Raw genomic sequence first — 26,094 nt, 5'->3', positions numbered from 1 at the left:
GCAGGGAGTGCTCCTGAAACCTTAGAGAAAGGGTTCTTTCTTCTCAGTGTGTTCCTGTGGGAAGGGATTTCAGAAATTTTTGTCGGACACTTTTCCATCACTTGCCAGCTGTGTTCTGCATGGCTGAGTGTTGCTCAGGCCCCAGTTGATAGGGAACCCCGGTAGAGCTTCAGGAGAAAAATGTCTGCAGCTTAGTGGTAGTTCTCAAAGCAGCAGCATCTCTCTGCTCTGGGAGACTGTTAGAAATGCAGACTCTGGGGCCCATTCCTCACCCTCCAAATCCAAGTGTCTTCGGGAGCGGCATTGGCAAACTTTGACCAGCAGCATCATCACCCGGAGTACTGGTTAGAACCCAGATCCCTTGGCCCCTGCCCCAGAGTTTGTTCAGTTTATGATGGGGTATGATTCCGATTGCTCTGATTCCTCTAGAATTTTGTTTGCTAATGCTGAAAAGACCATCCACAATGATGCTGCAGCTGCGGGAACAGGGACCTCCCTTTGAAAACCACTGCTCTAGGGGGGACCTGGGACTCATACTTGGTTGCACAGTGAAATCACCTGCTGAGCTTCCCAAAAAACCTGACCTATGAGTCTCACCTTCAGGGATACTGAATTAAATGGCAATGATAAGTCATGAGTATTGAGGTTTTTTTTAAAGCTCCCCTGAAGATTATAATATACAGCTAGATTTGAGAAACCCAATCTATTTAATACATGTTTCATGCTCAGAGATGCCACTGGGAGAGAAGCAAAATTGCATCACAGCCACCCCCTGGATGACTCTGGATGAAGCTGGACTATTTCTCTGGGGTTCAGAGTAAGCACACCCACATCTGTAGTGTTTGTCCCCCATCCTCCACATGTAAGATCTTCACAGCCTTGAGACTAACTTGAGGAACCATTCCACAAATATTCGTGGAGTCTCTGCTAGGAATCAGGCCCTGTTCTAGTTGCTGGGGACACACCATTGAATAAACTCATGAAACTTACATTTTACTTTCACTCTTAAAGTTAAAATAATTGCTTTATGGATTGCATGTGTGTATGAGAATATTTAAAATATATGCACGGTGCATAAATACATATGCATACACATACACACACTCTGCATAGAGAATGTCTCTCACCAAAGTGTTTATCTACCTCCTATGCCAGGCTACTCCTAATAGAGAATTTTGATGTTGCTCAATTAACTCCCTCAGATCTGCATATGAACTTGACATCCCAGATGAAATTTGGAATGCCTGTGTATGTGCACCAAAAGTGCCCAGTCTATTATTTGCCAATTGCCATTCCAAAATGGGTAGAGAGGCATAATTGAAACTTTTAATGGCTAGCATCTGCTCAATCTTCTCTTCCTCCCTTCTCTCCATCTCTCTCGAGTCTTCCTCCCCACCCACCTCCCACCCCTCATTTCAAAACCCTCCTTCCTAGCTTCTCTCCAACCCTGTGTGCAATCCTATTCCCTTTTCACACCAGCAGGCTCTCAAAATCCCCTCTGCTCCCCGGGGAAAGCCTGGAAGATCTGAGACCTCCTGCCCAGAAGTGGTTGACAATGTAGTGTTTTCATTCGAATGCAAATTTGTCTCTGGATAAGATTCAAGGAAAGTGCTTTCCCCTCCAACTGTCTCTCCAGCTCCTCCCCAGCCCTTGTTGTCTTTTGTGTTCTTGTAAATAAATGAGAGGCGAATGGCTTTCAATTTGAAGACACAGCTGCAGGGGGCTCTTAAAGGGAGCTAGAGAGAGAAAGATGCTGAAAGATTGGGCGCCCAGTGTTAAAATCTAGAAAAGGGAGGCTTTTTTAGTGTTCTCATTTCCAATTGCTCTAATTCCTCTAGAAATTTTTTAATGCTGAAAAGACGAAGCAAATTCATTCTGACTTAATATTTTTCCCTCCGTTTAACTTTTCGTTGTCCAAAAAGAAGAATCCACGCGACAATCGCAACAGAATAAACTGTAAGAAGTATGTTTATTCTTGATGCTCTCCAGATAAGTTTGTAACTCGGCCAATCTCGGAGGTAGAAAGTGTATCCAATGAAATGACCTGGGGCAAGGGTGGGGAGTGCGGGGACGGAAAAAGATTTACTGCCCGAATTTCTCATTAAAACTAACAGATCGTGATAGCGACCAGGGAGATCATGATTGCCCTGTCGGGGGGCCTTTAAAAATCTTTATGTGACAAATGCGATGCTTCTGCTATTCCCGAAATAACATCGACATGTAAGCAAACACAGGTCTCATTTGTCAAACGTGACTTCCCTCCAGTAGTCAGCTGGCCTGTGCCAGTGTCAGGACAAGAAATCCGCCCCAGGAGAGTCTAGGGCGCAGGTTCGCGTCCAGTCCTGAGCACAGCTGGGCTCGCAGAGCCACCGGGCACCCGCGGCATCCCCGGTGTGCCCCTACTCTCGGGGCCGGGCTGGGCCGGGTGGGCCGTGTGGGCCGTGTGCTTCTCCCTCGCTAAGTGCGCGTGTTCTCTCCTCTCCCGGGCACAGGGCACGACCAGCCGCGCCGGCCACCTGGCGGGGCCCGAGCCCGCGCCGCCGCCGCCGCCGCCGCCGCGGGAGCCGTTTGCGCCCAGCCTGGGCAGCGCCTTCCACCTGCCCGACGCGCCGCCTACCGCCGCCGCCGCCGCCGCGCTCTACTACTCCAGCTCCACGCTGCCCGCGCCGCCGCGCGGGGGCTCCCCACTGGCCGCGCCCCAGGGCGGCTCGCCCACCAAGCTGCAGCGCGGCGGCTCGGCCCCCGAGGGCGCCACCTACGCCGCGCCGCGCGGCTCCTCTCCCAAGCAGTCGCCCAGCCGCCTGGCCAAGTCCTACAGCACCAGCTCGCCCATCAACATCGTCGTGTCCTCGGCCGGCCTGTCCCCGATCCGCGTGACCTCGCCCCCCACCGTGCAGTCCACCATCTCCTCCTCGCCCATCCACCAGCTGAGCTCCACCATCGGCACGTACGCCACCCTGTCGCCCACCAAGCGCCTGGTCCACGCGTCCGAGCAGTACAGCAAGCACTCGCAGGAGCTGTATGCCACGGCCACCCTCCAGAGGCCGGGCAGCCTGGCAGGTAAAGGCTCGCTGCCACCTGGCGCGGCTCACCTGGGCGCGTGGCGGGGGCGCGGAGGCAGCAGCCGGCTAGAGCAGAAGCAAAGCCGGGAGCGCTGTCGGCCAGGTTGCAGTAGTGACAGGAGATAGAGAACGCCAGGGCTTCCCTGGAGCAAGTCAGTATCTTGCCTACAGTTTGTCAGTGACTTCTCTTGGGGAGTAATGTGGTGTCTCAATCTCTAACACCTGTCTCACTCTCTTCTCTCCTCTCTTCTCTCTCTGCCCTCGCCCCAGTCTAAAGACTAAATCATAAAAGTAATACACATTTAGGAAAGCATTCCATAGACCGGTTGATGGTATCCAGAAAAAAGCAAAACAAGTAACATTTGCAATATTGACAGGGTCACCTTTAGTTGTCTACATGTCTACATTTCATTGTGGAAAAAGTAAGGGATTTTCCCAGATTAGATGTTCAGCTTACATAGTTTTCAATGATAGTAGGGAAATAACGAATAATGAATTGCCTTGAATTATTACCCTTTTGTTTTGGCTTGAATTTATTTACATCTTTGCTAAATTAGTTATTGGGAAAACTAATGGACTCTCCCATACCTGCCATTGGATATACTTGGGTCCTAACACTTGGGACAAAGTCAGCAATGATGCAGTCCCTTGAATTTGTACCTGCTTTATTACAGGGAGGGAGGGGCTGGGTTGGGGGAGACAAAAACCTGCTTTCCTCTGCCAATTTAGAGGAGGTGACATTTCTGTGGTCGTTATGCCCGTCAGCGACCAGGCTGAGCTGGTGCCTCTCTGCTGTTAGCACCATATGCTCAGCTTAAACAAGACACCATGATTGAAAGACTAATGTTTTGTCTTCTGAAACACCTGACAACTAACCCGGATTTATTGTGAATTTTTTTCCCTTATAGAAGTATTTGGTAATTGTGTCACTCTAGTAACAGATGCTGTGCTCATATGCTTCCTTTCTTGACACAAATAGATGACTGTGAAGATAAATAGGATTTTAAAAAAGGAACTTGTTGCATGCACAAGGCAGGTGGCCAAGGGCTTCTTTAATTCAGCACAGTTAATTGCCAGTGTGGACTGGCCTGGCCTAACAGGATTCAGGCTGGAGTGCCGCTGCCCACAAAATTGTGCTAGCTACATTCACTGAAATGAAAATATTGTCTCACTCACCGCCTCTCTCTCTTAAATAGAATTTTTGAGGTAGACAATTATTAGTGCCAACCAAGTGCGAGTACCAAAATCTTTATGCTATAGGGACTCAGGAGTAGCGATCTGCTTAGAAAAGGGGGCGGGGGAACATGTACTGAAACTTCATGTATATGATTCTGTAAAATAAGTTACCAGATCATGTCAAGAAGTGGGAGATGGGTGGAGTTTTTATGAGACTCTATGACACCCTTCTCAGCCATGCCCACCACCACAGAGAAGAGCAGACTGAGGCACCGGGAGTCCAGGTGGCCTACTACAGGCCATTTCATTTCTTATACTTACCTCATGAAAGAAATCAAGAGTCTTAGCTTCCAGTTCTTTCTCACACGGGTGATATGTGTAGACTTTGCATGTTCTACTCTATCATTTCAGTAGCAATCGAGAGGGTGACCACATGGCTGACGATACCTGTGGAGAGATTAGGGGAGGGTGAATGGAGCTGAATAGAGCCAACAGCTCCTATCATTGTGTCTAAGAAGGGGCTGTAAAAGTACATTGTAAAAATAACTTGTGTTGCACTTGGGTTACACTGTGGCCCAGGTAAGGTATAAGGGACAAACCCTATGCTTCTGAGAGATTAGGAATATTGGAACTCCGAGACCCCCATGCCTTATTTGGTTTGCTTGATACCATTTGAGGTGTTGTGAAGTTGGGAGCTACTTGGTTTGCTAGTTGAAAGAGCACAGTTAGGTCACGATGGCAAAACAGCTTTTGGAATTTCGGGGTTGTGATTTTAGAGATTTGTCACTGATGACTAGGAAGGGTAGATAAAGGATAAGTAGTGACTTTCACTAATTCATCATTCTGTACACACACACACACACACACACACACACACACACACACACACACAGAGTCTCACTCTGTTCGTTGCCCAGGCTGGAGTGCAGTGGTGCGATCTTGGTTCACTGCAACATCCACCTCCTGGGTTCAAGCAATTCTCCTGCCTCAGCCTCCCAATAGCTGGGATTACAGGCGCCTGCCCCTATACCTAGCTAATTTTTGTATGTTTTGTAGAGACTGGGTTTCACCATGTTGGCCAGGCCAGTCTCAACCTCCTGACCTCAAGTGATCTGCTCGCTTTGGCCTCCCAAAGTGCTGGGATTATAGGCCTAAGCCACCGCACGTGGCCACCTTCAATAATTACCTTTAAGCACCTTTTATGTACTGCCACTGATTTAGATCCCAGGGATGAAGTATCAGCCCAAATCCCTGGCCTTGTTTCAAATGAGGAAGACAGAAAATTATCAAAATACTTTTGATAGATGGCCAGGGAAGGTTCTAATTAGGAAGTGACTTTTTAATATATATATTAATATATATATATTTTGTTTTAGATTCAGGGGGTACCTCTCTGGGTTTGTTAGCTGGGTATATTGCATGATGCTGAGGTTTGGGGTACAGTTGATCCTGTCACCCAGGTACTGAGCATAGTACCCAGTAGTTTGTTTTTGGGTTTCCAGTGATGCCATTAGTTAGTACACAGTACTTATACAGAAGGTAACTTTGAATCTGTCCTCACATAGGTGAGTGGGCTGGCCCTATGACTATCTGGGAGAAGGTTTTCTAAGCAGAAGGAACAGCAAGTCCAAGGGCTTATAAATGGGGGTGTGTCTGATATGTTTGCTGAGTAGCAAGGAGACCAGGGGGTTAATCAGAGAGAACAAGAGCAAACACGTGACTTGAGGTCAGCGAGGTGGGAGTGGAAGGCCAAGTCTGAGAGGCCTTGTACTTTAGATATGTTACATAAATAATATACTTTACATATGTTACATAAATAATTACATACATTACATAAATAATGTAACATATGTAAAGTACCAGCACGTTTTCTGGCTCAATAGAAGTTAACTCGTATTAACCTAAGTAATACCTACCATACTACTTTGGGTGTGCAAGGAAGAAGTCATCCATCTTTGCTTCAGACATAGAGCAGGTTTATTGAATCCCAAAACATGTCAGTGTCTGTGTTGGGCATATGCAGATAAGTGAGGCATAACCCCTGGTTTCAAGAGACCTACTTTCAGACTGGACACAGGACTGGTCAGTTTTAAACCCAGTGCAGAGTGAAATAGAAGCTAGTTACTATGGGAGCATGCTAGCGGAGCATCTTGCAGTGGGGTTCAGTGTGCACCCGGCATGCTTCCTCGATGAGGTGGTCCCAGAGCAAAGCTGTAAAGGAGCCACTAGAAAAAACAGCCAGAACAAAGTCAGAGTTGAGAGGGTGTGTGTGGGGTGCAGGAAGGCAGGGGAAGATAACCGGCGGCTGAGTGTTTCTTGAGCAAAGACAGAGTGGTAGGAGTGGTGAAACATGAAGGTGCAGAGGGAGGTAAGGCTGCTGCATCCCACCGTAACGGGCTTAGCATTTTATCCGTCCAGCAGACAACTGACATGGTCATATTTGCTTGTTAGAAACTTTGTTCTGGGAAGTATGTGGAGGCCGAAATTACAAAGAAAAAATGGGCAGGGAATCACTTTCAGGGAGGAACCACTGAAATAGTCCTCCACTGCTTCTTAAAGCTCGTTCTTGTTTGTTTTGAAATGGGACAGTACAAAAATTATCACTTATAAATGGTTGAGAAAAAAGGCTAGTCAGCGACATAACCTACTTTTTCTATTTTTTCCTGACCCAAAGTTTGATTTAATTTTTTTATAAATTAAGAATTAAATGTATTATTTTAAGAAATCTCATGTAGTCTCCAGCAACGTAATGAGGCAGACATGATTTTTACCCCCATTCTACAGATTTGAAAACGAGAATGTTTGCCCAAACAGTACCCTTGCCCAAAGTTACTTGTCTAGAAATGACAGGGTTGTGATTTGAACCTACGTCGCTTTGACCCCAGAATCTCTGTAGTCTTAAATATACGTGATGCATAGTTAGAGGTAGTATATTTTTGTGTCAGTGGAGAAAAACACGAAGGATTAGAAATGCAATATAAGTTTTCAGCTTATTTAAGTGACTCATGATTTTAAAGAAAGTAATAATAATATCTTAAAAAATTGTCAACATCCTATTGAATGTGTGACTGTAACTTCATCGGTACCAATTTTTGTTCACTTTTACAAAGAAAATAACATAATCCTTTCACTTTGGGGATTTATAGCTAAATTAATCCTGTTTTGAAAAGAAATACGAGTTGTAAATATGCATTAAAGTTAAGTCAAACATCAGAAACTTATTTTGAGGTAAAATTGAAATGAATGAAATGGAGACTCTTAACCAATGATTTTCATCAAAATTGATCTAATATGGAGAGGAATTTGGTCAAGGCATGTTTAACTTGTCCCCCATTCAAATGGACCTAAAACTCAGTATTTAGAGTGGATCGTGCACTGTAAACGCTGAATCTTTACTGTTTAGAGATTTCAGACCCATTCCCTGACTGGTTAAGGCTTCCAGGTACACTTTATATAAGGAAGAAAAAAGAAAAAAAAGAGTGTAATCCTAGATGAAAGCTTTGCAGTCTCTGCAGTGAGGTTCTCAAAGGAAATGTGAAGTCTACTAGGGTAATGAGTGAGTTTGTTTCGGCCAGGGCTCCTGGGATGGGGTCAAAATGCAACTTGGTATCTGGCTCCTGCTGCTCCTTTCAATTCATTTTGGAAAGCTAATCTTCCGTGCCATGGACAAGCATTGCACAGTTCTCATGAACATTCTGCTCATTCTAGTGCTAGATATTTAGATTTTCCCACCATCACTTAAAAAAAAAAAATTCCAGTGTAGATTTACTAATTAGAATATGATCAACCTGTGATGTCAATCAACTTTTAACCTTATAAAGGTGGTTAAGGCTGATTTGCTCTCAACTGGAGCTTCCAAGGATTCTTTCGAACTAGACCTGGGCACTCTCCTAATGACAAGGACTCATTGCCTTCCCTTCTGGCCATGCCTCGGGGCTCCAGCCCCTTCCTCATAAGCATTAGGAACCCAGTGCCTGCACCGGCCATCTTTAGAATCAATGTAATATGGGTCTCCCTTCTGCGTGGTGCATTCTTGCATCCTACACCCCCACACACTTGGGGAGTGCAGGCTGATTTCCACACACCAACCATCTCCTGCTTCCACCAACAAAGCAGTTATTCAGCCAGCCACTTACCCTCTGGAATTCTGGGACCCCATGTTATAGTAGGGAATCCATACCTCAGTGGCTTCGTGCAAGCTCATCTCTCTGGAATTCCTCACCTCCCAGGAAGGCAGACATGAAACCTCTTCAGCAAACCTTCCATCCTCTGTACATATCAAGCCCAGTCTAATAGCGTTCATCGGCCTACAGGTCTGGAGCTCACAGAAATGGTAATCAAACATTTCTTTTGTACATTCATTTGATATAGCACCTCTATTCAGCTTACCTTCATATCCAGTTTCTATCCAACTGATGTCTAGGTCAAACTGAAGTGGAAACAGTGCAGTTTTAACACTCCCATATGGCAAGTTAGTGCCTAAGCCCAGAACTAAGAGTTGGGATGGCTAGGTGGCCCAAAAGGTCTTCCTGGTGTCTTTCATTTTTGTTTCCTTCACAGAAGCTAATACCTACCCTTCTTTTCCTACCTCATAACAGCCTTGTAAATCAAATGGCGGTAAACAGACCCTTTTTTTGTTCTTTGGTAGGAAAGTGGCATCTTTGTATAGAATTCTGTGAAAGCTTTTCTAATATTATTGATATTTATATGATTCTGATTATGCTTTAACTGAGAAAATGTGCCCTAAAAAAATGAAAACTATCTAAGATAATTGTTCAAGATGGCATCCTCTGCCCACTCATTGTTTCCCCTATTTCCCAGACACCTCAAAAAATAAAAGTACAGGAATACAATAGGGAATGAAGTCACAAAAGAGACAAAACACAGAGGCTAGGCGCAGTGGCTCACACCTGTAATCCCAGCACTTTAGGCTGGGGGGGAGGGGCAGATCATGAGGTCAGGAGTTCGAGACCAGCCTGACCAACATGGTGAAACCCTGTCTCTACTAAAATACAAAAAATTAGCCAGGTGTGGTGGCACGTACCTGTAATCCCAGCTACTCAGGAGGCTGAGGCAGGAGCATTGCTTGAACCCAGGAGGCAGAGGTTGCAGTGAGTCGAGATTGTGTCATTGCACTCCAACCTGGGCAACAGAGCAAGCCTCCTTCTCAAAAAAAAGAGAGAGAGAGAGACGAAACCACAGAGACCAGGGTTTGAGTGTCTCCAACAAGCAAGCCAAGTGAAGAATTTCTAGAAAGTAGAGTGACAAGCAATTAAAATATAGGAGTGTTGTCTTTTGAGGATGAGCTGTCTGGATTTTGGAGGTGGGTCAGCTGTCTTCTGTGAATTCCTGAACAGGCCCAAGGGTCAGAGCCGAGCTTGAGGGGGTGGGGCTGGGGAGAGATGGGCTGAAGATAGAGGGATTACTTGAAAGTCAGTGTTCAAGACAATTCTAAGTTGGCACCCCCTGACAAACAACTCTCCTACCAAAATGGTGACCCTGTAGCCAGTGCTTACTCTAAGAGGTGTTCTCTTGAAGAAACTTCAAGACTTCTGTTATAGATGCTGGTTTACATGAGATAGTACAGGCGTATGGAGTGGTAAGGAAGTCGGGACTGCTCCTCCAACCCCCACCACTCATTCTGAAGGAAGACTGCCAGTCTGAATGCCCTGCCTTCCCCTCCAGAAATTCTAACTCAAGAATGCACAGTGGCAAATATTGCCCTTGATACTGTGGAAAGAAGCTGTCACTGGGTTTTTCTTTCTCAAATATGATAAATTATCAAAGATTACTGAGGAATTGGAAAGAATTAGTGGCATGAAAAAGAGAGACCAAAATGGAAAATTGATGTAGAAAAGGGAAGTCAGTATTTATTTCTCTTTAGAATAAGAAATACACACACACAGTCACACACACACAGATATATGAACACACACACACATGCACACACACACACACACACACAAAGGCATTCATCATTCAGGTCTTAAGCTCAGCTGTTTAGAAGCAGATAATGCCACAGTTTTTTCTATGGCTGAGTCAGGGTCTTAGTCTTTTTGGGTTGCTATAAAAAATATCATAAATTGTGTAACTTACAAACAACAGAGATTTATTTCTCATAGTTCTGGAGGCTGGAAAGTCCAAAACCAAGGTGGTGGCAGATTCATTGTCCCATGAGGGCCCACTTTTCGGCTCATTGGTGGCCCCTTCTTGCTGTGTCCTCACCTGGCTCTCTCTGGGGTGTAAGGGCACTAATCCCACTCATGACAGGTCCACCCTCATGAACTCATCACCTCCCACAGGCCCCACCTCCTAACACCATCACATTGGGTGTTAGCTTTCAACATAAGAACTGGGGGGCGAGGAGAGCACAAACATTTAGACCCTAGTAGTCAGTTCGCTTGTTGTTATTCACATGACCAAAAACAGTCCCCTTCCCCCAACTTGGAAGCTTTTCTCAGATATGTAATATTTACTGTATGTAGTCAAAACAAATTGACTTTCTGTACTAGAAAGCATCACTAACATCACTAGGGTACCATACCAGTTGGTGGTTTAACAGTATATTCTCTGGATAATGACAACATTTGAAAAAGGAGATGGGAGAATTTTAGCTATAGATTGGTTTCATCAGTTTTGTATTGAATTAGAAAATTAATGTTTTAATGAATACAACTGCTATTCAAATGATCATTATATGTACATAACCCAATACATAATTGAACTTTAAAATCTAAGTGCACACACACATATTAAAACTTTTGAGAGGAAAAGAATCAAAGGAAAATTTTAATTCTCCTTAGAACTGTTTATTACACAACAGACTTCCTCTCTTCTCCAACTCTTTTTATATATGCTGAATATTATGTTGAATAAAATAATAAAAATTAATAAAATATTGATATAGGGAGGTTATAAAATGTAAGTACAGAGAATTACTGATCTGTGAGGCTGTTTGTCATTTCCTTCCTTTAAATTATGCTGAGAGTTAGGGTGTCTTTTTCTTCTGGAGTTATGACAGAGGTCACTCTGTGAGTGTTGGTGAAAGATACAAAGCAGTAGAAAAATGATATGGGGAGAGTACATTTTAAATTTGCATTTTAGAAGCTAAATGTCTGATTGTTTAAAGGGAATTTGTGCAGCCTACCTATGACTTATCTTACACAATCTGAGGAAAAAGGCCTCTGTTTAGGGTGTTGAGATGTAAAACATCTTAGTTTACATGTTTTTCAAAATATTTGAACCCATTTACAAAGATAACTGCATGTTTAATCCTATTCTTGCCTGTTAAGCTTATTCTTGTTCATACTTGAAAAGTTCATGTGTACCCCGTTGATGGGCAGAAGCCACATAATCAGAAATGAACAGTTAGCTTAGTTCCCACAGCAGTCAGCACTATGGAAAGCAGAATGGAGACTTCTGGGCTCCCTGAAGCTTCAGCCCACAGGTCTGGCCTGCTTTGCATCTTGATGTAACAACAACAACAACAAAAGTAGATTGGGAGCGCCTTGTTCTGGATTTTTTCCATGGAAATATTCATCATGATCCATAATAATGAGGTCTGGAAGCCAGACTCCAGATGCACTGTTGGAAAATTGCACTGATGGGGTATTGAAACGCAGCTGTTGAGAAATAAAATGCCACTCACTGGTAAGGAAGAATATCTGTGTGAATATGGCCATTAAAACTCTGGTAAGTGACTCGTTAATAAAGTACCAAGTCATAGATTGCCCTGCATCTGTAGTTCATCAGGACAATCAGAAGTTTGTGGTGATGAAGACTCTGGGTCCACTCCTCCCAGTAACTACCAGAAGCTACTCCCAGGGACGAGAAGTAGTTTGAAACAAATCTTAAATACAAGGCTTCTCTCAGGTAAAAATTAACCTTCACAGATTAAATTTCTTTACATGCTTATGTCAAAAGACTTCTGTTATAAGTCTGAAGTCAAATCATGTTGCTCTTCTGTACAAAGATACTACAAATTCCAAATTTTGATCACTCCATAATTTCCTATTCTACCTGGTCTCAGCTGAGAAGGGTTTAGGGTGCCTGGGTAGAGTCTTTCTAGGGGTCTTTTCCGTATCTTCAGTCAGGACTGTCTCTCACTCGAAGGGTATGGTTACAGTAGTTCTTTATAGCAAGAGTTCACAAGACACACATGGTTGTCACAGCACTGACCCCACCCTCCTCAGACATCACGCTTGATCCAGCCCAGAGACCTGCAGAAGGAAAGGGAAAAGGCAGAGGCAGGAAATGTCCTGCCATCTATGCCTGGCCACAACCTGTGACCTCCCAGGGACTTCCCAGCAGGAGGCATGCTAGGATCGTGCCCCTAGGTGTAGCGTGCTAGGGGCAAAAAGCAGCCTCTACTTTTAAAGATACCTTCAAACTTCCGACACTAAAACCTCATCTGAGAAGAGGTTCCTTCCTTCCCTCACTTTCAGGAATTGATATTTCTGGGGATATTCTGAAGCTCCAGCCTTAAAGGGTCTGTTGAGGACCAAACCTTGACACATGCTCCTCAAGATGGAGCCATCTAGCCCCACATCTACTAGTTTGACCCCTAGCCATCCAGAGCTTGGATGCTTCTTAGAGACACCTGGAGAATGTTTGAGCTGTTCCATGCCCTGGGCCCCTCCCCTGAGGTCCTGGTCTGGAGTGCACCCACAGCATTGCTCCTCTTTAAAAAGTCTCCCAGACAAATGCCATGCATATTCTTTCAGGGTTGAGAGGCCCTGAGCTATCCTTACATATGTGTGTATTGTGGCAATGCAGGGAACCTAGATACTTGCCTCTGCAGAATCACCCAAGAAACACCATAATCATAGCAAAAATGTTCCAGCCCACCCATGTCTAAAAAATCCACCCTGACCCAGACATGGTGGTCAGTCCCCTGTAGTCCCAGGTACGGGAGAGACTGAAGTGTGAGAATCACTTGAGCTCAGGAGTTTGAGACCAGCTTGGACAACGTAGTGAGAAGCCTGTTTTCCTAACAGTTTGGGAATAAATGCTTGTGGTTAAAAAGAAAGTACAGGAACAAGGGGCAACAATGTACTGTCTTAAAAAAAGTCCACCCTGAAAATGGAAAGATGCTCTTTCCCCACTAGAAGTGACTCTTGCCCCAGCTATCCTGCTCATTAAGGCCTTTGAAGTCCCCCTGGTGTGGGGCCTGGCCAACTGTAGCTAAGATCAGTTGCTCTGCAGCAGCTGATAGAATGGTCACAGTTGTCATGGCCAGCACATCTTGTGCTTGCAGAGCCCAGGCTCATGAGCACCTGCATTGCTAGTGTCTAGCTATACTCTTGACCTGTGCCTTTCTTGAGGCCACTTGTGTTTGCCTAACAAAGCAGGGGTGCTGGGCACAGTGGATCACACTCATAATCCTAGCACTGAGGCAGGAGAGACCATGGCATTGATGGTCTGTCTCCGGGACTCCTAGTGACCAGGTATGTATTCATAGCTAGACAAATATGTCCTAGCTTCTCAAAGGGTGGTCCGTGGACCAGCAGCGCCAGCATTGCCTGAGAACTTGCTGGAAATGAAGAACCTCAGGCCCTTCCTCAAACCCATTGAGCCAGAACCTGCATTCCAATTAGGGCATTGATATGCATGTGGCATTTTGAAAAACACCAAAATACATAGCTAGTAAATTTGGTGCTACTTCCTATTTCCCGTGAGATAGGAAACCCAAAACAGATATTGGTTACACGTGTCAAACCATCCCTGTGTACTTCGTATGTTTCACTATTACCAATACTAGCTTAGCCATAGGTTCCTACTGGTTCTTCATTAAGTTGGAGCCGTGCATGAGGGGTGGGGTATTACACTCCATCCATTTCACTAGAGAGGAAGAACAACCGTCCACTGAAAGTAAAAACGCAAAGCTTGATACAGGACGTCACATTACTCATTATACTCCGTTACCACTATCATTATGTTCCAGATGCCTGCCTGTCGCAAAAAGAACTGAACAAAAGAAGCCTGTTTCCCTAACCGTTTGGGAATAAATGCTTGTGGTTAAAAAGAAAGTTCAGGAACAAAGGGCATATACTTTTATAGGGATGAGATCACATGGACATGCTTACCATGATGTCCTGGGCAGTGATTTTGGCTTTTAAATTATTTTTGCTGGAAAGGATTTGAGTCCCAACAGTTGATAGTGTTCATTTTGTAAAAGGTGTGATGAGGTTTAATCATGACAATAAATTGTATTGGAAAACCTCATCAGGAAAGTCACAGGAACAAATTCTGTGTTTTGTACGCTGCCAGAGACTGCATAGTATTCAAGCTATTAGTGATAGCAGCAAAGCTGTACTAAGTTAGTACAATATAAGAAAATCTAGCATTTATGAAATATGATGAAGAGAGTTTTTTTCTTTCCAAAAACAGATTTATAATAGGATCATTTTGTATTATCGGATGGCCTGTTACACTGAAATTATTTGTTTCAGTGCAATTTTATCTTCGAAATCATGTGAATTAATAATGCTCCTTCCAAACCTAAGTCTGAAATACGGCTCTTAACCTATATGAGAAATGTGTCCTTATATCTTTACATTGATAACAACATGATATAAGATGTCAAATGAATTACAACAAATTAGTGATCATTTGCAAATGAAATTCAGTTGATAGGCTTGATTCAGAATACATAGGGAAATATTTTGGGGTCCTTGAAATAACAGGTTTAATTTTTGAATTAACATAGGAGTAGGAAGGATATTTTGGAGTTTTGGGTCAAAAGCAAAAATCAAGAATAAAATAAGTCAGTCTCAGTAAATAGAGTTCAGAAGGAAGAATGTGAATGTGCCCAGTTCCTCATGGATACTCCCGAAGTAGCATTTGAGGCACACCTTTCTTAATGTGCCTTCTTTGAGATAAGTTTTATCATGATGAGGTATTCCTCAGATCTAAGATGTAATATTTGCACACCTCTCAACAATTTACCTAGTACACATTTCTGAGATAATGTTAACCAAAGTTAAGTTAATTTTTGTATATCTCAAAGTGTTTATATGCTGATACCACTTTTTCCCCCTGAAGTTTTATGATAACAGGTATCAAGCCAAACATTTTAAGAGGTTCAAAGTCCAGAAAAGAGCTATTTCAAAGCCATCAACTATCACAGAGTACAGGCTGACTACACTACCTGCAAAGCCATGTTGCCTAGCGATGCTGACCTGTCATCATGGGCCATACCCCTAAAATCAGGGTGTCCACAAAGGAACAACAGCAGTGTAGATTTCCAAGGGAAAAACTGGCGTCTAGTCCAGGCCCCACCCTTCTCTATAGAAGTTCCCTTTTGCCCTTCAAAGTTGTAGTTTCATTAATAATTAGCAACGCATTAACTGATTACACAATTTTTAAAACCTCAATTTTGTTTTGGACTTCTCTTCATATCATCAGAAATTTACTTTTTTTCTCCGTACAACAGCACTTTATCTCATAATGAAAGAACTGTTCACAAACACATTAAGCCTGCTCGCTCTGGCCATGTGAATACTATGTTGTTTAGATCCTTCTTTTTCTCCCTCCATCTCTTTGCAAATGAGCATTTGAAACTGAGTGCTAAATTTGAAGAGACCAGTTAAATGGCAGTATGTCCTTATAAACTATATTGATACTGCAAAATGAAAACATGCAAAAATATATTTCTTTGTAAAGGCAGGTGAATTTGCATTAAATTAGAGAGTCACAAATGATAGAGTATATAAATAAAATAATATGAATTCCAATTAAAAAAAAACAGCATGGACCTGTTTTATTAATGTCGTAAAGTAATTGGCATCACCTGTATTAAGTGGAATTGTTTGAATAAAGCAACAAATGATAAATGGAAGGTGTAACACATTAGATGCTTATTTTTTGAAAATAAATATGCCCATCTCCTCTTTTTCTCCTTTATTTGGGACAGGATGGCTGATGGTGTGATCCCTGCATTAGAACCAGGAGGCTTGGGGGTGCCCATTAAAATGTACATTGATGCATCCCCACGTGGCTGACCTAATCGGAATCTCTTGGGGGTTGTATTCAGAAGTCAGCATCTTCAGCAAGTTTTGTAGACGATTCTTTGAGGAATAAACTAAGATTTGAGAATTAATCCTATTCTAAGGAATGAAAATTGAAATGCCAAAAAAAAAAAAAAAAACCCAAGTAATTGGAGCTGAATTTTCAGCTATGCAGTTCTCCCAAGGTTGTGTGATCTCCCATTGAATGCTGCAAATCCTTCTGATAAAAATGTGTTTGCCATGAAATTTCAAAATTTTGAAATTTTGAGTTAAAAAAATCATTTTGTTCGTACAAGCAATTGTAGTATGTACTCATAAAAATTTCATATACTTACTGGTGTTTCTTTTAAAGTCAATATTGTTTCAGTACACATAAAATCACTTCTCTGTATATTCTGAAATCCTGGAGGGACGCTTCGTGTCTGCTGCTGGTTCCCTCTGCCTGAGAACCATACAGCTCTTTCTCTAGTGAGGCTCATTCTCTTACTGTCTGCAGCTCTCTGCTAAAATGTCAGATGCTCAGAAAGAACTTTCTTGATCCCCCATCCAAGCACCACAACCTCCTGACACTTTGTCTCTCTTCTCACTGCCCTGCCTCATTTTTCTTCAACACCTTTACCTCCATCCTCCTGCATGTAATAACTTATTTTCAAAGCCAGGGACCTTGTCTGTCTTGAGCACTAGGACATCCTCAACTCCTGGAGGTTCCCAGGCACTCGGGGAATGTGTTGAATGAATATATACATCCATAGGGATTAACTGGTACTTATAAATGATAGATGTAAAATCTAGTACATGGAAATTTAGTTGCAAATCATTGCAAAAATAATAAATACATTGTTTTGTTGGCCAAATGAAAACAGAGCCTTGTTGACCCAAGGAAAACATGGTGTGAAACAGGAACAGGCAAGACACAAGGCTGTGAGCCATATGTAGCCCTTTTCAGCTGTGCAATTTCTGGGCAATTTCTGTGCCCATTAAATTAATTATTTTCTGTGTCAAGAACCCCCTGAGATCTGTCACTGGCTTCCTACTGAATTAGCAGGTGTTTGTTATTTTCAATTTGGAGATTTAATTATGCCCTCTTCCTTTCCAAAAAGGATGCCACCTTTTTGTGGTCATTTCGGTGTTTTCTTTCCTTAGGAACTTCATTCATTCCTGCATTGTTTTTAAAATAATCCATTAGAAAGCACACATATTTTTAAGAAAAGATAAAACTATAACATTCACATTTTGCAATAATGCTTCACGAAATTATCTGAAAAATGACTGTTATTTAGATTATTTCAAATTGAAATCTTCAAGTTGTTTTTGAAATTTGGATAGTTTATGGTAAGAGCTATTCAACTATTTTGTTAAATCAAAAGATATATTTGCATGCATGCGATGACATAATTTATTGATTCAAAGATTCAGTGGCTTGAGGACACCTATTTTGATGTTGCTTTATCAATTGCACAGCACTTTCACACTTAATCTCTCTCATCTGATCCTCCAACAATACCACTTATATTATTATCTCTGTTTTTACACTTGAGGAAACCAAGGATCAAAGAGTTTGGTGAGTTTCCTGGGTTTATCCAGCTAGTTAGAGACAGATCTGGGACAGAATTCACATATTCTTATTTCGAGTTCTTTGGGCAAAAGTGACACAGGAAACAGCAGTAAAATTACTACTTTAAATACGATTTCTGTTTCCCTCAAGCTGTTGAACACCAACACCCCAAGGCCACCTTTCACGTGTAGAATTTGAGGCTGAGCCATGTTGTCACGATTCCTCATGGTAGTTGTACATGGAAATGAGAACCAAGGAATAAATGTGTCAACATAGAAGCAGGCGATGTCTGAGGTCTTGTGCCCCTTCATTCTCCAGTGGTCCCTTCTGCCCACCTCGCTGAGTCCCTGGAGTCCATACCTCCCTCCCTGCCACAGGACTGAACCCTTTCCTGTCTGCCTCGACACCAACCCCACAGCCAAGTGGTCAGTAGTCATGTAGGTTCTGAGCTGTGTAAGCATCCATTCAGGTCATCCATTCAACACCTGTTGCTGTGGGGAAGAGGAGATGGCTGTGAGGTGCCATGACAGGACATGTAGTATCTTAGACAGCAAATGCCTCAGGCTTAGTCCTAGATCAGCTTGAAAGCCCTTCCCAGTTTTGGGGGGGCTCTCAACCTATAGGAGCAGCAACCACCACAGAATATATGTAGGGAAATTCCAATACCCGTTAGCCCTCCTGCATCATGAAATCTTCCTTAGCCTGTAAGCCGAGTACCCATGTTTCAGCTGTGAGTCTTCAGGCTCACTTTCAGAAATGCATGTATATGAAAAACTGCCAGTGCCTGAGCTCTCTAGGCCCCAATTTTGTCCTGTGAAGAGAAGCAATAGGAAGAGCAAAACCCTATTATAAAATTGAGACATCAATGCTGGATGATGTAGGAATTGTTGCAGTAGTTGATCAAATGCTTTATAGACACAGGTATTATGATTGCATGACATGATGTCTGTCATGGCAGGGGAAACCATCAGGGCAGTTGGTCTGGTCTGTGGTTCTACTTCCCCTTTTCTCTTTGGCTCATCCATGTTTTGGTTGCACTTTGCCATCTTGCAGGGTCTTGGTCAAGGCCAGGTTCCCAGGATTGTTCTCCACCAGCATAATGGGCAAGAACATCTGGCCTTGACATCTGTAACATTTTAGACAAAGTTGAATTTTCTCCAGCATTTTTTCTTGTGATAATAACAGAGTTCCAGTGCCTGGCAAAGACGTAAATTCCCATGAATGACGTTTTGAGTCCAGTGTGATGCTTGAGATTCACTTTCAAGTAGACCATAATGATGAAAGAAAATTGCTACTAAACAAAAGGACATTTTAGTTGAATCAGCAAATATATACACCATCTAATGACATTTTGTAGCAGATTCCCAGAAAACATTGTGTGAGAATTTTTTCCTTGAAATGGCCCCAAATAAAGTAGGCCTTGTTCGTATGCATCTAACATGTTCTTTCTTGAATACGGGTGGTAGAACACATGAATTTCAGCAGTGACATCTTTAACCTTTGTTTCCTTGGCTCTTTTTTTTCCCCTAGTTCTCTGTGTCTCTCTTGCCAATAACTGTGCCCACCCTTGAGCAATCGAAACTTGATCACAGTGGATAAAAAGAAGTGTAAATCATGTTCTTTTTAAAATGCCTTATCTGATTCAGAACTATGCATAATGCTTACATATGTAACTGTATTTTGCACAAGCATTTACACAGGGAAACACTATGGGCTTATAGTTTTACTCAGAGCACTCTAATACGTAAAAAAGTATAGTGTCCTATTCAGATAGTTAATTTGATTATTATATTTGTAATAATATCAGCACATCAAAAGATGGATATCCACATAGATAGACTTTACTTAAAGATTCTTCCTCCTTGCCTAGCTCCCTTGATCATCAATTTGATTAATGGCACTCATGAAAATTTCTGAATGCCAAATAAATGCATGTAATAAGAAGATTTTTACATATACCCTAAGACCATGTTACCAGTTAAAAGTTCAGCAGATCCTCTCATTGGTCATCATTGGATGTTTTTTGATGCTTAGAATAAAGGAGTAATGATAAAGTAACAACTCTAAATGTACCAATGATGGATAACTTTTATTTATCTCTGCATTTGGATGTGATGACTGTTTTTGTTTTTTTTTTAATTTTTATATTTTTAAATCCTTAGCAATATTTTCAAAACCTTCAGGAATAAGAATTGCCAACAGGAACGCAAAGTATATTGTACTTAAATATATTCCTGGAAAATATAAGCTTGAGATAATATTCAGAGTGATGTTGGCATTTGATAAATCAGATGCAGTGAACCTAATTATGCAAAACAGTTATTTTGAATCTATCATTCATCGGAGCGCTATCTAAATCGGAATTTAATTACCAGCAAAGAGAAAAGTAAGGAACTTGCCTGCCCTGTCCCTTTCTCCTCCTCAGAATACTCAGTGGTTTTTGTTAACACTGAATTCTTAGGGTTCTCACCACTTCTCCAATTATTCAGAAACGCTGTTTTCTGTGTACTTAAAGTAGCTCATGTTAAATATACCAGTAAAACATTTTTCTATTGGCAATTTTAAAAACTACAATGGCTTTTTTCCTCAAATATTCTAGACAAGAATATTACAATTTTGAGTTTATATGTTCCTGCTGAAACAGACCTAACAGCGAGCATTTGAAACTTTGGCTTCGAAGTGCTCCCTGAGGAAGGCAAAATGGAAGGAAAGCTGTGGAGATATGGCCAAGATCGAGGAATCCCAGCACCCTGACATGTTAATCCAGAATGGAGAGGCTGAACTAGGGCTGCTGAAAGACAGTTGCCGGTTAAATCCCAGTGCTCCATGTGGGGATTAGTTGTAGGATGTAGCTGAAGGCTCATTCCCAAAATCAGCCGTTGTCTCCTTTGGTTCCTGTCTGTGTTCTGTATTCAGCATGGAAGACGCCACTTCCCCTTGATGCCCCAAGGCCATCTCATTGCCCCAATGCAAATGATTCCCCTGATGTTTCTGCTCCAGTGGTTCTGACTGTACCTCAGATAAAATATTGGCGCTCAGTCAGCGTCCTCTTTCCTGTCTGTCAAGCCAGCCTCTTCGCCCACCCTAAAGTCTTATTTCCTGATGTACAGAGGCTTCCTTTCTTCCAAGACCTTCTCATGGTTCTCTGGTCCATAGCATTGCCTCACATCAGCACCTCTTCCCATACCATGCAATGAAGTGACACAAATAAGGATTTATAAATACTACAAAGTGATGTGTAGCCGCAATTTATACATTAAACCAGTTAGTGGCAATCATTCCTAACTTTTTCAGAGAGAGGCAGGCTAAATGTAAATGCTTCAACTGAAGAGGGTCAGAGTAAAGGAAAATATAACTTGAAACCTTTTTCTTTAATATCTGCTTCTCTCGGGGATTTAAGCTGTTGTAAGTTCAAACATTTTGGTTTATCCTTTTCCCAGGGAAATACTGCTGATGGGAATAAATTCTAGTTCATTTTTTAGGAACAACATCAAGATGGCTTTGCCATTGTAGCTCATCGTTTAAAATGATTTCTATTGTACGATTTAAGCTGCAAGGACTATGGGCTAATAAGAGATTTTTAGGATTAACTATCTACCTGATTCCTTTAGTGAAGAACCTAGCTACATTCGTTAAGTTTTGAGAAAAATAACATTTCACCGGTCTTGTTCCATGTGGGTTTATCTCAGAAACATCATTTTTAGAATGAGATCATGTTTGGTCGCGAAGCCAGGCAGCTGGGTGATGCCGATAAGCTGATTAGATTGACGTATTGCTGCCATTTCATGTTATTCATTTGATTTCCTGAGAATTTCAACAATTTTGTCCAAAAAAATTTGAATATGTCTTTGATTAATCAAGTTCTGTGTGGAGGTTGCCTGAGCCTTGATGCCTCTCTGTTAATTTATTTCAGCTGGGTCTCGAGCCTCATATAGCAGCCAGCATGGGCACCTGGGCCCGGAGCTGCGGGCCCTGCAGTCCCCAGAACACCACATAGATCCCATCTACGAAGACCGCGTCTATCAGAAGCCCCCTATGAGGAGTCTCAGCCAGAGCCAGGGGGACCCTCTGCCGCCAGCACACACCGGCACCTACCGCACGAGCACAGGTGTGTAATCAGGACCCCACTGGGTGGCCTGTCCACAGGGGGTGGGCTCTGCGTGGGAGCTTCAGTAACACTCCCAAATGAAAGGTGTGTGTCTGTGTGTCTACTGGCCCCACAAGCACTGTGACCTGCTTCTGTCAATGTCTGTAATGATAATGGTGGAAACAGAGTATGACTTTAATTCAGGCTACCTTGTTATAATCTGAACGAAAGGAGGCAAATGGCAATTGTAAGCTCATTTTGTCAAAGAGAAAAATTGAAAGAAGCAATACTAATGTTTATCAGATCATTATTCACTTATTTAATGAATATAAGTACCCCGAGGACATAGTCATTCGTAGGACGTGAAAGACATATGCTTGATGATAGTAAGAGTTTTTTTTCATGATATTGTCTACCTATTTGACAAGCTTGGAACAAAAACATATTTGCTAAACATGTAGCATATTTTGAAAGGCAGACAATTTATTTCATACATACTAATAGATTGAATCACAGAATTATTGTGTGAAGGTTGGATGTTGGCAATTGCAAATGGTTCAATCAATTATATAGCTCTCCTAGATTAAATATATATTTTCAATTGAATACAGCCACAGGTCACATGACAAAACGCAAGTGTTTTCCAGTATCTGGAGCAATTGGCAACATAATCTGTCAAATGTCATAATTAGATTGCTAGAGAACACTTATCTTAACTCTAAAATCGATGTAATTAAAAACAGGTTGAGAATTGCATTTATTATCAAGCTGCACATTGCTAAGTAAACTGGAATGACTGTGTTGCTGGTCTGCAGACAGTACAGCTCTCTCCTTCTTTCCTAATGATATGTCTGAGCGCCAGCAGAGACTGAGGCTGGCAGAGCTGGCTCTATGCTTCGGAACCTGGCACACAGATCTCTACATCCTCAGACTATTGGAATTTCTAGTGACCGCTAAGTAGAGCATGGCAATTTTCTTAAACTGCATTATGATGCTAAATTACATGCTTTGAAATCAAGGCGAGCCAAGCTGCTTTTATAGTTGATTATTGATATTTACATTACAGTATTTCACTGAATCATAGGGAGAAAGGCACAAAATACTCTTTATTTTATTTTTGACATCATAAATGCCACCCCATATTAATAATACATCTCTTGGATTTGATGGAAAAGAATGCCCATTTATTCTTCTGTCAGATTTTTTTTCACCTTCAGCCTGTTAGATCCACTCCTGCCTGGAGGTGGGTTACTTTAGCATTTAGTTTTGCATGTTATTAAGTGAGGTAATTTTATTTTTATGCACATCTTATAAAAGAAGAAGATAACCACAGTGACATTCAATATCTAATTTGAATAAAAACTGACAACAAAAGAGATTATGTTGATTCTCTCTTCCATATTCATATGCTCTTAGAATTATCCCTTATTAATAAACTTCCAGGAACTTAATGAAAAATTAGCTACATAAGAAAAAAGAAAAACCTTAATTCATCTATATCACATTAAACACAGGGAAGATATCCACACTTAAAAAAAAAAAATTCTAGTGTGATAGTGTTTTCTCTGAGTCAGCGTCAACGAACAATGACCCATGGACCAGTTGTAGGTCACCATCTGTTTTAGTAGTGCCCATGAGCTAAGAATGATGATTGCATTTTTAAATGGTTGGGGAGGGAAATCAAAAGATGATTAATGTTCTGTAATATGTTAAAATTATATGAAATTCAAACTTCAGTATCCATCAATAAAGTTATTGGGATGCAGCCATACCCATTCATTTATTTATCATCCACGGTGGCTTGGGCCCTGCAGGGGCAGAGTGAAGTGCCCGTGACAGAGACCATATGGTTGGCAAAACCAAGAATATTTGCTATCTGGCCCTTGACAGGAAAAATTTGCTGTCCCCTGCTCCAAGCCATCAATGGAGAGCTATCCAGAATGAAGAAGTGTTTTTTTCCTACCGCCTATGAGGAAGGCAATAGTACCATCTAACTGCTTCAAAGGTGAAACCCATTTGCTGGGGGCTTTTCCTGGTAATAGCTGTGGCAGAGATGTGCTACAATTGTGACATTCAGATGTCCAAGACCCCAACCCAGCCTGCACCTTTGAGCTTAAGGCAATTTTGAGAAAACATGCTGATTGACATAATACAATGGAAATTTCCAGAAGTGCCTGGATGACCTCTTAGGACCACAAGTGGAGGAGGAGAAGCTACGTCTCTCCAGCTTCTAAGCATAAAGCCACAAACTCTCTCTTCCCTGCATCCAACAAGGTTACCCCTGTGTCTATACCTGATTCATATAATTTCATGTCTTCACATTTTCACAGCCACAGAAACTGTATCACAACCTGAATGTATGAGACAATGCCTTTAATATGTGTATATGTCTCTTTATTTAGATATTAAAGACATCATATATATTAAATTCTGTCTAGTGTAACACCCATAAAAATGGAGATTACAAAGAAGTAAAGATTAAATATAGTTATCCAGTAGCCGTAAAAAAACATTATAAGTTTGCTTCCAAGTATCTTTGTGGGGGTCATCTGTGTTGTACATACCCCTACCCTGGAGACCACTGGTACAGACCTCTAAGAGACTTGCAGGCCTAAAGCAGATACCCTAATTCCTTCAAAGAAGAGGACGGGTTCTTATGAGGCCTACCAGACTTAAAATGTTCATGGCCTCTGGCTCTTAGCTCAGATAGGTGACTGAGGGGACTGGAGCAACTGGTCTTATCTTTCTGCCCTTAAGAATAGACCACCAGCTGGAGGTCTTTCAGCACAATTCATAAAGCATTTCCAGATGATACTGCAAGAGAAGTGGGGCAGGAAGATCGAAGGCCAGTTGCTTCCCTTCCAGGGGTCAACACTTGGGAATGAAGAAAAGTAGACATGCCTCAACAATTAGGGAATTATTAGATGGTGTCATAGAAACAAGCATGCGAGGCTGGACAAACAATGGCAAGATGAAGAAGAAAGGGCTGGAGGAGAGATGGAAAAAGATGGTGGTAGGTGGAGCCTAAAAGGAGAAGCTAACCGAGAAATCCCCTTTGGTGGGGACACATGTAGCTTGTAACTGCTTCCAGGGAGTGTGTCAAATGCTTTGGGTATTTTACCAACCCCCAGAACAGTCCTTGGAAGGAGGTGCTGTTACGATACTCAATGCTTGCTTTTTGGATCAGAAAACCAAGGCAGAGATGTTGAGTGATATGCCAAGGTCACACAGGTTGTGTGGAACCAGCCTTTAAACCTTCATAGAGGCTGGGCATGGTGGCTCACACCTATCATTTGAACACTTTGGGAGGCCTAGATGAGAGAATTGCTTGAGCCTAGGAGTTCAAGACCAGACTGGGCAACATAGTCAGACCCCATCTCTATTAAAAATAAACAAATAGGCCAGGTGCAGTAGCTCCCACTTGTCATCCCAGCACTTTGGGAGGCCAAGGCAGGTGGATCACTTGAGGTCAGGAGTTTCAGACCAGCTTGGTCAACATGGTGAAACCCTGTCTCTACTAAAAGTACAAAAATTAGCCAGGCATGATGATGAGCACCGGTAATCCCAGCTACTCGGGATGCTGAGGCAGGAGAATCGCTTGAAGCCGGGAGGTGGAGGTTGCAGTGAGCCGAGATCATGCCACTGTACTCCAGCCTGGGCAACAAGAGCGAAGCGCCATCTAAATAAGTAAATAAATAAACAAACAAACAAACAAATAAACTTTCATACTTAGGCAGTCTTACCTTAGATCCGGGGCTTTGTTGACTACATTTGTAAAAATCATCATTTAAAAACAAAATAGACATTTATTTTCATCTCTGGAGCTTCATGGTCTCCTATATCCTGTTAAATAATATCTGTTGAAGATACTCTGTGTGCTAGATGTACTGGCAGATTCAAAGAGGCTTAAAATCTACTCCTTGTCCTTAAGCATGTTCAGTTTTGTTTCAGATAAAGACATAAACATCTGAAAAATTAACCGGTATTGGAAGGTAATATACAGGCTACGTGCATATTTCAAAAAAACCCAGACATTGAAATGAGGGACTGAGTTGCCCCTCACTCTCCTGCTCATGTCCCCGCTAAAGTGGCCTTCCTCTCTTTTATGGGTAGCAAGTGGGGGCATGGAAAGGTATGGATGTGAATGGAATCACACCAAGGGAAAGTATGAGTGTGATCACTCCTCATTCAGTGCTACAGCTGTCC

At 42.2% G+C, this 26,094-nt stretch overlaps 1 protein-coding gene across 5 annotated transcripts in view; it reads left to right on the top strand.

Annotated features, from left to right (window-relative positions):
- Positions 1-26,094, top strand: part of CTNND2 (catenin delta 2) — a 942,602-nt gene that overhangs the window by 529,510 nt on the left and 386,998 nt on the right. For all 5 annotated transcript variants that reach the window (XM_031666708.1, XM_031666706.1, XM_031666707.1 and 2 more), the window contains 2 exons: positions 2,493-3,060; positions 21,715-21,909. In XM_031666708.1, coding sequence (XP_031522568.1) covers positions 2,493-3,060; positions 21,715-21,909 — 763 coding nt within the window. The remainder of the gene's footprint in view (positions 1-2,492; positions 3,061-21,714; positions 21,910-26,094) is intronic.

This window comes from Papio anubis, chromosome 5 (genome assembly GCF_008728515.1).
Source record: "Papio anubis isolate 15944 chromosome 5, Panubis1.0, whole genome shotgun sequence".
Taxonomy (NCBI): Eukaryota; Metazoa; Chordata; class Mammalia; order Primates; family Cercopithecidae; genus Papio; species Papio anubis.
Note: the sequence above shows the minus strand (reverse complement) of the source record. Positions and strands in the feature narration are given on the sequence as shown.